The 10,759-nt window shown below is 39.1% G+C and overlaps 1 protein-coding gene across 1 annotated transcript; it reads left to right on the top strand.

Annotated features, from left to right (window-relative positions):
• Positions 1 to 121: 121 nt before the first annotated feature.
• Positions 122 to 7,605, top strand: LOC102737846 (gamma-interferon-inducible protein 16). The gene is made up of 4 exons (XM_081811124.1): positions 122 to 2,085; positions 4,342 to 4,761; positions 6,126 to 6,311; positions 7,288 to 7,605. Exons 1-4 carry the CDS (start codon positions 1,846 to 1,848, stop codon positions 7,366 to 7,368), a joined length of 927 nt encoding a protein of 308 aa, XP_081667250.1. The 5' UTR covers positions 122 to 1,845; the 3' UTR covers positions 7,369 to 7,605.
• Positions 7,606 to 10,759: the final 3,154 nt, after the last annotated feature.

The following is a 10,759-nucleotide window of genomic DNA, read 5'->3' as shown; positions in this document are numbered from 1 at the left end:
GTTTGCCTCCAGACCAGGCAGCCATGGCTGCGACCTTATCTGGTCATTGGAACTTCAGTCCCCCTGTCTCTTTGCCATGACAATGACATAGTGCCCATCTCAAGATAACTCTACTTTTGCAATGCATACTCGCTTGGAAGTGACAGTTTCTACATCCCCATCTGCCTGTACATGTGACATGGTCATTTCTTCTCACTTAAGAATCCTTCTGCTGCCCTGAAACCTCCTTGGAGCACAGGGACCCCAGGGAGGCTCCTCTGCCCCCTCACTCTCTTACACCTATGTGTCCTATGGTATCATTCCTCCTCTGGGGTCTGGCCACATGCGCAGGACCCCTGCCAAAAGGGTTTCTGACCATTCACTCTGTGCTTCATTACGTGAGTAGGAAAGCCTTGCTCTGACTCATCTCAGGGTCTCCCAAGGATTTTCTCTAAGATGTGTGCTTTGTTTGCTTTTTTGGATCCAAAGCCATGAACAGCTCACTCTCACCTTTGATTTCTGCTTTATATGTCCTTGAAACAAACAGCATAGAATGGCATGATTCGTGAACCAGGTGGGAGGTGGAGGATATACTCTTAGAGAAAATGACCTGCTTATGCATTCAAACTATTATCCAAATGAAGATTATATTTTCATCATCTAAGTCCTATTACTGTGATTCCAGTTTATGATCACTGAATTTTAAAAAGTAATAGCTCAAGATGATCCTGTCAATAAGATGACTAAGTGTATGTGGCTGATATGAATGGAGAGACTACTTTTATAAGGTTACTTATAACAGAGTTGCCGTCAACAGGGTCATCATAAACCATGAAATACTGTTTATCAGAGCAGAGTACAAACTTCTAAAAATCCATGGGAAAACAATGATGAAGACATTTCTGTGCACTGGGCATTTACTTGGTACTGGATTCAAATCCAGACTTTGAAATCTGAAGTTTAACATTTAGTTAGCATATCCCAAATCTAGAGTAGATATGCTGACGTTAAAATGTCTACAATTCATTTTTATACATTTAAGCAGTTAGTGTTAGGTTTGGGGTTGTTTCCATGTGCCAGGTGCCCAGGGTGGCCAGAGGTTGTGTAATCAAGAAGCTGCTCTACAGAGGCAGCTCTGTTATATGCCTTTCAACAATTGGCACTTTAAAAATTAGATTACTGAATGTCAGAAGTGCTAAAAACTGTGGCTAATCAACTAATGTGATGAATATTTAATAGCTTTCATTAAGCAATGAAAGGCAGTAAAGGCCCATGATTAGCACAATATTTCCCAACCTTACTGAGAAAATGTACAGCCAGTGGCCATGGTTTGGGTGGGATATTGAATATACTGAATACAGCTCAGAATGCTGAAAGTTTCAGGTTGTCTGGCCCACTCTGTAAAGATAGCAGAATCCGTGGCTGAGAAATCACATGTTGAGAGAACATCTCCGTCAGGGTTAGGATTAGAGCTCCTACTGGGTGGAGGGCTGGATCTTCTAAATGCTGAAGAGCGGATGATAGAAACTGATGTACTTGATGAGAAAGGCTGAGTTAATAAGTGCCCATAAATGTGGCCAACCTTGTGTGAGACATGCTATCCTTACAACAGAAAGATAGCTCTGAGAGTTATACCTCATCAGTTGATTTGGACCAGTTCTGCAGGAAATGTAGAGCCACCATATTCTATCTCAGACCAATGAAATTTCAGTCATCTGAACTTTTAAGATTTGCAGAGTGAGATGTCTAATCCTGGTTGAGATGAGAGAAAGGTAAGGGTAGGATGTCTACATATTCACTCCTACTCCCCCTGCAACAGGATCTAATTAGTAGAGTTAAGGTCCTGTTTTACAGAGTAAGAATGAAATGAAAGCATATTATATTTCATCTAATTTCGGAAACAACCACAAAAAAGAACAAAAGTCTATTTTTCTACAGAGAAGAGATGATATAACCACCAAAATTGATGACACCATAAGGATGCAGCTATTCCAGGAACAGAGTCAGTTTCTAGAACCTTCAGCAACCAGCACATGCCCAAATGCAAGTCCTCCCTGCATTCTGCAGACGCTGCCAAAAATCCCATCCAGCAGTTCCTTAACCAAGGTACAGAGTGCCTGTTTCCAGTATTTCCCTTCCTTGTTAGCTGTTGACAAGGATCAAAAGAACCCTGGAAGGGCTTCTTAGTAATCCCCAACTGCATACAATTATTTCTTTATTTAAATCACTCATTTATTTACTGAGTATATATTTTAATATCCCACCTAAATTCAAATTCCAACTCTAATTATATCCCCCTCTGCATTAAAATAACCTAAGAGCCAGTGGACAGATAATCATCCTTATTCCACATGGGATTTAATTGGTCATTTATTTGTTTGATTTTATTTTTGTGTTTTCCTCAATGCACAACAGAGACCGCTTATGTGGAAGAGGGTATAGAAATACAGAGTCAACCAGAGCACTATCACCCATTCTTCCTCTCCCATTTTTTATTATATAAATAATATTATCTTAGGAAATTTAGGAAATGGAGATACACAGGCAAAAATAGGTAAAATTTTACTGTGTGATCTCTCTTACATCAAACATCACATTTTGAAAATAGTCTTTCTGATTTTACCCTTTGTTATGTATGTACAAAGAATATCATTTTGTCACATGACATATATTTTTCTATAATCCAGTTTGAGGGTTTTTTTGTCACTTAATATGCCTTAAAGTGCTATTTAAGTCAACCAATGTAGATTTAAATTCTTATTTTAATGTATAAGGGGAATTACACAGTTATTCCATAAATTAGAAAAATAATTCTGTATTATTTGACTTTAGGTTATTTCCAGTATTCCTCAGACCTGCAATGAGCAAAAGAAGAACATGTGTCCATTAGATATGCTTCCATGAGCCTCAGGGTAGATCCATAATAGTTTTCCAAGTCAGATCACAAGAAGCATTGCTAGTCTCCGTGACAGCCAACTTGTGGCCTCATACTTGACCCTGGGACCCACCTTTCTCCTTGCCTTCATACTTCCTTTACTTCCTTTTACATATCAATACTTCCCTCCAATTCCAAGTGCTCTCCTGAAACTCTTATGTGATTCAGGCCACTGGGGAGACAGGATGTCAGAGAAATTCCCCTGACACTTGGCTTCTCCACTGACATGCTTCTCCTCAGGGTCCTGCCATTATTCCAACAGAGAAGTGTGGTAAAGGGGGAAATTATTCTCCTCCTTTACCCTTCTAAGTTCTTGGCTGAGACCCCTATAATAAGAGACAGATTAATAAGAGAAAAACAAGCAGAAGTTTGTTATAATATATATACTTCATATATACCTGGGAGAAACCAGGGAAAAATTAGTAACTCCCTGAGGTGGACTAAACCACTGGCTAAAATATCATCTTCAGCTAAAGACAAGAGAAAGGAAGGTGTGGAGGCCCCTTATGAAGATTACCAGGAAAAGTGGATAAACAAGGGTGTTTGTTATGCGGATTTCAGTCAGGTCATTTTTCATCATAAGATTTTCTTGTGATTTAGAGTTGTCCTTCTCTTCCTGGTGGAGAGAGAGACACTCTTACAAATACATGTTCCTTACAAAAGGGCAATTTCTATTCTCTTTGTAGAGCTTTTCCTATATCTGCTATTTTTTTAAATAATCAGCTCAAAATAATTCTATGCCAAGGAAGCATATTTTCAGATGGCTCATTCTGCTACTCTTCAAGAGCCTGGAGCCAGGGCACTTCCAAATTAGTGAAGTTCATGAGATTCTCCAGTGCTTGTTTATTCTCTTTTTAGCACAGTACTTCTTGGAAAAGGGCTAGTGATTTCCGTCTTTCAGTTGTGACTTATACTGGGATTGATTCCAGATGAAATCAGTGGTTTCTGACTGGAGCCTTTCCCACTGTCAGTGCTGTTAGGATGATTTATTTCCTTCCCTATTTATATCTTACTTTGCTCACTAAAATGAATTGATTGGTAAATTAAGATGATATATTCATCCTCATCTCTACTGGGAATCCCTTCATGACAACATGGCTATTGCCCACTTCCTCTATGCTTGACAGAGCTCTCCTAGGAGAAATACTTTTTATCTTGGGTTAATCACATTTAAAGAAAAAATATTATTCCTCCCAAACTCATAAAATAATGAAGAAAATAAATAAAATTATGTTTAACTCTTCTCCATGTCTTCCACAGGCTACATTATACCAGGCCAGCCATTTCTGCCCAGCTCATTTTTTTCCAAATCTATCCAATCGGGTATTTCTGGAGGCTCAACATTGAGCCTAGGTGAGTCGCACTAGAAAGTGACTGTGTATTCCCTTTCTTAACTGTGTCTCTTTTTGATGTGTACTTCCAAGTAGAAACCAAGATTGAAGGCTGTACCTAGAGAAGCTTCCATAGAAGAGGGTTTCCAGAAGGGCCCCAAGGAAGTGATGGTGCTGAAAGCAACAGAACCATTTGCATATGATCTCATGGAAGCAGAGAGAAAGATGTTCCATGCCACTGTGGCTACCGAGAGCCAATTCTTCCAAGTGAAGGTTTTTCATGTCAGCCTGAAGGAGAAGTTCATCCCAAAGAAAGTCATCGCCATATCAGATTACTATGGTCGCAATGGGTTCCTGGAGTTGTATGATGCCACTTGTGTGTCTGATGTCAATGCTGACCGAAAGATGGAAATCTCAAGCAGACTGATCCAAAATGCAAATGCAACTCCTAAAATCAATAATCTTTACTCACAGGAGCCAGGAACATTTGTGAGTGGGATATATCAGGTGCATAAGGTAAGCCCAACACCATTGTTTTGTACTATTTCTTCTGCAACCCCAGAATTTGAAGGTCTGACTTGCCAAGTAGAGTTTGGTTAACTTCTGAATCACAGGAACTCAAGGCCCCAGTGACCAGAGTAGTTGGGTAGAAGCTTCCCACTTCAGGATATGGGATAGAAAAACTCTTCGTATTCTGCTTCCCAAGGTAATACCATGCAAATTCTACAGAAAGAGATTTCCCAGAATCCTTGGCACTTATCAGATATGATGATCCATTCACAGGTATTCTGGTCCAGTACAGTGCAGACTTTCTATTAGTATACATATCCTTATGATTTTGTTTGAGTTTTGTTTCATCCATTTCAGTGACAGCTTAAGTTAACTGTGAATAGTTACCCTCCCAAACTTGGATGCTAGTTTTGACAACCAGAGTAAAAAATAAAAAGATGACTCTGCCCTAAAATGCAGCTGTTTCCAACAGTTAGCTAAGATTCTGATCATCTGAATCCTAAAGTGCTCTTCTCTTCACATTCACTCATCAAAATATTGTAGGGAAACTGACTTTGGCATTATCTAATAGGAAATATAGATATTGAAAAGACTAGAGAAATCATGTTATTTAATACTCAATTTATGGGGTACCTGGGTGGCTCAGTCAGTTAAGCGTCCAACTCTTGATTTCAGCTCAGGTCAGGATTTCAGGGTTCTGAGATTGAGCCCCACATTGGTCTCCATGCTGGGTGTGGAGTCTGCTTAAGATTCTCTCTCTCCATCTCCAAAGACCCCTCCCCCCAAAAATTTTTTTAAAAATACTCAATTTATTAATATGGTCAATAAAATGCAGAATTTGGGTTAATTCTTAGAATTAGTGAAGGTATTTCTGTCCCAACTCATCATGGAAATACTAAGCTGAGCCAACCTTACTTTTCTATGGGAAGTTTTGTTCCATATTCCATTAAAGGTGTCTTCTAGGGTGGCTCTTCCCTTCTACCCCTGTTGTTTCCTGCGCCCTCTGTGTAAGTGGCTGTGCACACAGGTGCATATGCAGAATTAGTGAGTAGTGAGTGAGAAGGAACCTAGAACAATGGGACTAGATGACCTAGATTCAGGATTCAGGCAGAATGGGAGGAGTGAATAAATAGACAATGGAGAAGAATTACAGAAATGACATAATCTACTTAATGATGATTAGTGGCAATCCTAAGACTCATAAGAATTCTCTGAACAAAATATTTTAAGCTATTTTCCACCCCTCGTTCTGAACCTCCAGCTCATATTAACCTGTCAAAGACAAAAGTTTACACCCACACCCTGTGTTTCTCATAGATGTGGAAACCTGATCCAGTTCTCAGGAGAAGGGTGTTGATTTTCTTTTGCAGAAAAAAGTGTTGAATGAACACATCATTTTGTATGAAATACAAGATAATACAGGGAAGATGGAGGTCTTGGTGTATGGACGACTTACCAAAGTCAACTGTGAGGAAGGTGATAAACTCAAACTCATCTGCTTTGAACTAAGTGCGGATCCGAGACAGCTGAGATCTGTAATTCACAGTTTCATCAAGGTGGGAACTTCTGGGGAACATCATTTTTCCAACATAGAAGACTTAAAGAAAACTAGACTGACTGTCCTTTCCATCATTCTTTCTTTTTTTAAAGAAAGAGATTTTTAATCATGTTGAAGAGAGAAACCCTAGAGAGGCCTTCCAAGTATATAAAATTAGCTAAGTATTGTAGAATTGGTTGAATGTATCAAAGAAGGGAGATTATTTAGTAAATTTGGGCTTCATTAAGGCAGATTTGCTTCAAATCCTGGCTCTGTGATTTCCTAACTGGCTAGTGGACTTAAATACCAGGAACCTCAGGTCCTTCATCTAAAATATGGGGGAAATGTCATCTATCCCAGAGGATGTTAAAGAGAGCTCATACCAGACCTAAATGATCAACAGTGCCCCTGAATATCTCAAAACACAAAGTGAGCTGCCTTTAATGAGATATACAGACTGGTCTACACAGACAGATGGAGTTGGTACTAAAGGACTAAGTCCATGTTCTTTGTCACACACATCCATGAGGGATTGTGGGAAGACCATTAAAGGCTAATACCAGAGTGAAACAGACCAATACAAAGGTTGATGCATTCAGACACACAGCAGTCCCCCACTCTTAGGTCTCTCCAGTTCTGAGGCCCTCAAACTTTCCAGCCTTTCCCTCACAGCCTCACACTCTCCTCCCACCTGTCTTCCCAGTGAGAACCTTCCCCCTCAGCTCTTTGCATTGAGTACACCTGCTCTTTCCTCTCTCCTGCCTGTCCACATGTACTCATGCTGTGTGTGAGTGACTATCTCATTTCAGGATCTCAATCAAGGTCAGGGGGTGAATCAAAAGACAGGAATTCACTGAAGGGGAGAGGTGAGAGTGAGAGCTTTATAGGGAGAAGAGAGAAGGGGATGTAGTCAGTGGCTGGGAGAAAGAGTCAGTGCAGGGAGAAAGAATCAGCCGCATCTCAACTGCTCTGTCTTCATCTCTTTCTTCTTCAAGGTCATCAAGTCCAGGAAAAACAAAAAACAACCACTTAATCCTGATTCACATATGGAAAACCTCACTATAACACCCTTCTAAAAACCTGGATGCCATTAACAATGATGTCTGTGGAGGTAAAATCTAATTATAGAAAAAAAAATACATATATATGAGACAAATTCAGTGATAGATATACCAGCTATTGCTGCTAGGGAATAGAGTGCTAATGGGTACTTTTTATTTCCTTTTCTATACTTTTCTATGCCATCCTATGGCCATATTTTGCATGTATAATTTTTATAATTTGGAAAAAATAGTAAACTTTTTTTTTCTAAAGGAGTGCTATAACAGGAGTCTAACTCATTGGTATGTTGCTTAAAAGCAAATCGTCTGTGGCCCGCAGACCAGGGTGGGGTGTCCAATTTGCATTTATACTTTGGGTGTGATCTTGACAAGGTAAGGCTGGGGTCAAGAACAGGCACGTTGAATGGGCTGTGCCCTGCTCAGAGAAAGCCAGCTGAGGGCACATGTTAGCACAGAAACCCTCTGTGCTTCAGTTGCCAAGCCCTGTGTCCCAGGGAAGAATTGCTTTAGCTCAGAATAATCTATTCAGAATTGGTGTCCCTGAGGGGGCATAATGGCTCATTGGTCTGTCAAATGAGGCACCTTCTGGTGGTTTGCATGAAGGCGCTTCTCTGTTTCACGTGATTCTAGCCCTGTGTGACATCAAGCACCAACAGCTCAGTAGCTGTGCAACCATATTTCCTGGTTCTCATGCTGCACAAAGGTGGCTTCCATCAGGAAGTTGCCCCAGGCAAAGATCTGCATGAGGCAAGCACTGAAGAATCATTAATTTCCTATAGAGTACAATGGCAGAAAGTGGGTATCCCAAAACTGACATTTACAGTCTATTTCTTGATCCCATATTTACTACCTGGTGTTTTGCAATTACTTTGTGTCACTTAGTCTCCAGCCTAGCCGTAGATGGTTGATAGTTTTCTCCTCTTTATTCTCCTCATATGAGAAAAGCAAGGAACAAGAAGGTGAAATCACTTTCTCCTAATGATACTCAGATTCAATCCCAGTCCTCAGTTGAGAATCAGGCTGTGGTCCTGGTTTGTGGTAGGTGTGTGAGGGGGAGGGAAGGAGGATGAGGTGGAAGCTGTGAAGGATGGAATGGGATGTCTCCCTCTGGGAAGGTCCCAGGCTGTTTATGTGCAACTAATCTAAGGAAAAGAGGCATTACAGATCTGCCTTCATGGTTTGGGGCCAAGGTCCGTGGAAAAAGAATGAGTTGTTCTCGCTTGAACTGCCTCCTTTCTGATGGTGGGTCTTGTATTCTGGAGGCTTAGATGCCAAGAGTAAAATATATACCTGTTTTTATCTCCTTGAGTGATACCATTTTAATAACATATAGAAATAATAATATGCATTAATATATTAATAATATATTAATAATATATATTATTAAGATAGATACAATATATATATTAAATATGGTATATACATAGTATTTATAGTATAGATATACATTCAAGGTAATTTTGGTCATTTTGGGAAACCAGACAGTGAAGGAACATAGAAGTACTGAGTCCAGCTTCTTCATCTGCAATGAAAAAAGTGAAGTTTAGAGAGATTGAGGGAAGTCGTCAAGATCATAGCATCCCTCAGCTAGTTCGGGAATGGATTTGATGCTGAGATGTCACCGACTGCTAAAACTTCCTCCAAATCAGACTTGATTTATGGACCTTCAGGATTAAGAAGGCTTCACACAGAAATGATTTGTATCCTGAGCTACATACTCATAGTCTTTATGTTCTTACTCTTATTGCTTCAGATTCGTATTACTTTATACAAACTTTCTGTAATTGACTATTCTATAGGATGCAGATAACGGTGATTAAGAGTTAAAGAATGAGCTCTTGCAGTGACCTGTCCAATCCGTGTTCTGACTCTCCTTACTGATGTAATGATTCCCTCTGGAACTTACTGCTTCCAAGCATACTGTGTCTCTAAAGGAGATAAACAGGATATGGCCCCCCACCCAAAAGAATTGGGGTCTTTGATTTTGTGTTCATCTAAATAGCTTCATCCTCTAATGCCATGGACCTGCTCTATCTTCTATTTTTGCACTTTGCCCCCTTTGGAGTTTCTCCTCTCCCCCAGCATGAAGTAGGTGAGAAGCTAGAAGTTCCCCTAGATTTGAAGTGTGGGATCCAAGAGAAATTCACAGCTCAGAGGTGCTATCTACCATCACAAACTCCTCATTGCTATAGTTGTACCAAGTGGTCTTAAGGTATGCAGGAGGCAGAGAAATATCTCCAAGTATCTCGAAGTATCACCGTACGGCTCTGATGAGAAGATGTACATCCAAACTAAATGCCTCATTTTCTTCATTTGTAAAAATAGAGCTAATAATGGTGAAAACATAATAGTTATTATCTGTGGTGGCCATTAAACAAGGCATCTCTACAAAGCACTTAACAATTAGCTAGCCTGTAATATTTAGTAAAGAAAGCTATTACACTGCTGTTTTTAACTTGCATTTCCTATTTAACGGTATGTGTTATAAATCTTTATGTGTCAGAACATAGTCATAAACTGTAGTCATATTCAATAACAAATTTATCATGACTATTTTAACTCATTGTTTACTTCAATTATTTTGAATTATTCTTTATTTAAAACAGTATTTATGTAATGCCCATAAGCCAACATATTTCTAGGTTAAATACCTATAAGTGGGGTTTTTGGATCAAGGAATATGAATATATGTGTTAATAATATTGCCAAATTGATGCGCCAATTAATACTTCTGAGAACACTGTTCTTAATAATTATATCATTATCACATTCATAAACTGCATATTATTAATCTAACAAATAAGAAATACTCATTGTTTTAAAATCCTTGATCTGAGGGCATCTGGCTGGCTCAGTCATGTGACTTCTTGATCTTGGGGCTATGAGTTCAAGCCCCACGTTGGGCATAGAGATCATTAAATAATAATAATAATAATAAAATCCTGGATCCAGTTTTTGTGAGTCTTTAAAAAAATAGCTTCATCTTATTTATTATAAAAGCAATGGGTACTTATTCTAGAGAGATCAAAAACACAATCAAAAGGGTATTAAAAACATACACAATTTTATCTTCCTATGTGCTACATATTTTCCATTTTTTAAATTAAGGTATAATATGCATACAGTAAAATTCACTATTATTAGTGCAAAGTTCTTTGAGGTTCTTTTTAAAGATTTTATTTATTTATTTATAGAGTGTGCATGAGCAGGGGGAGGGGTAAAGGGACAGGGAGAAAGAGAAAGAATGGTTTTTTTTTTGTTTTGTTTTTTTTGTTTTTATTCTTATGTTAATCCCCATACATTACATCATTAGTTCGAGATGAAGTGTTCCATGATTCATTGTTCGTGCACAACACCCAGTGCTCCATGCAGAACGTGCCCTCCTCAACACCCACCACCAGGCCAA

The sequence above is a fragment of the Leptonychotes weddellii genome, unplaced genomic scaffold (genome assembly GCF_054177405.1).
Source record: "Leptonychotes weddellii isolate Sample4059 unplaced genomic scaffold, ASM5417740v2 HiC_scaffold_5705, whole genome shotgun sequence".
Classification (NCBI taxonomy): domain Eukaryota; kingdom Metazoa; phylum Chordata; class Mammalia; order Carnivora; family Phocidae; genus Leptonychotes; species Leptonychotes weddellii.
This window is presented reverse-complemented; position numbering and strand designations above follow the sequence as displayed.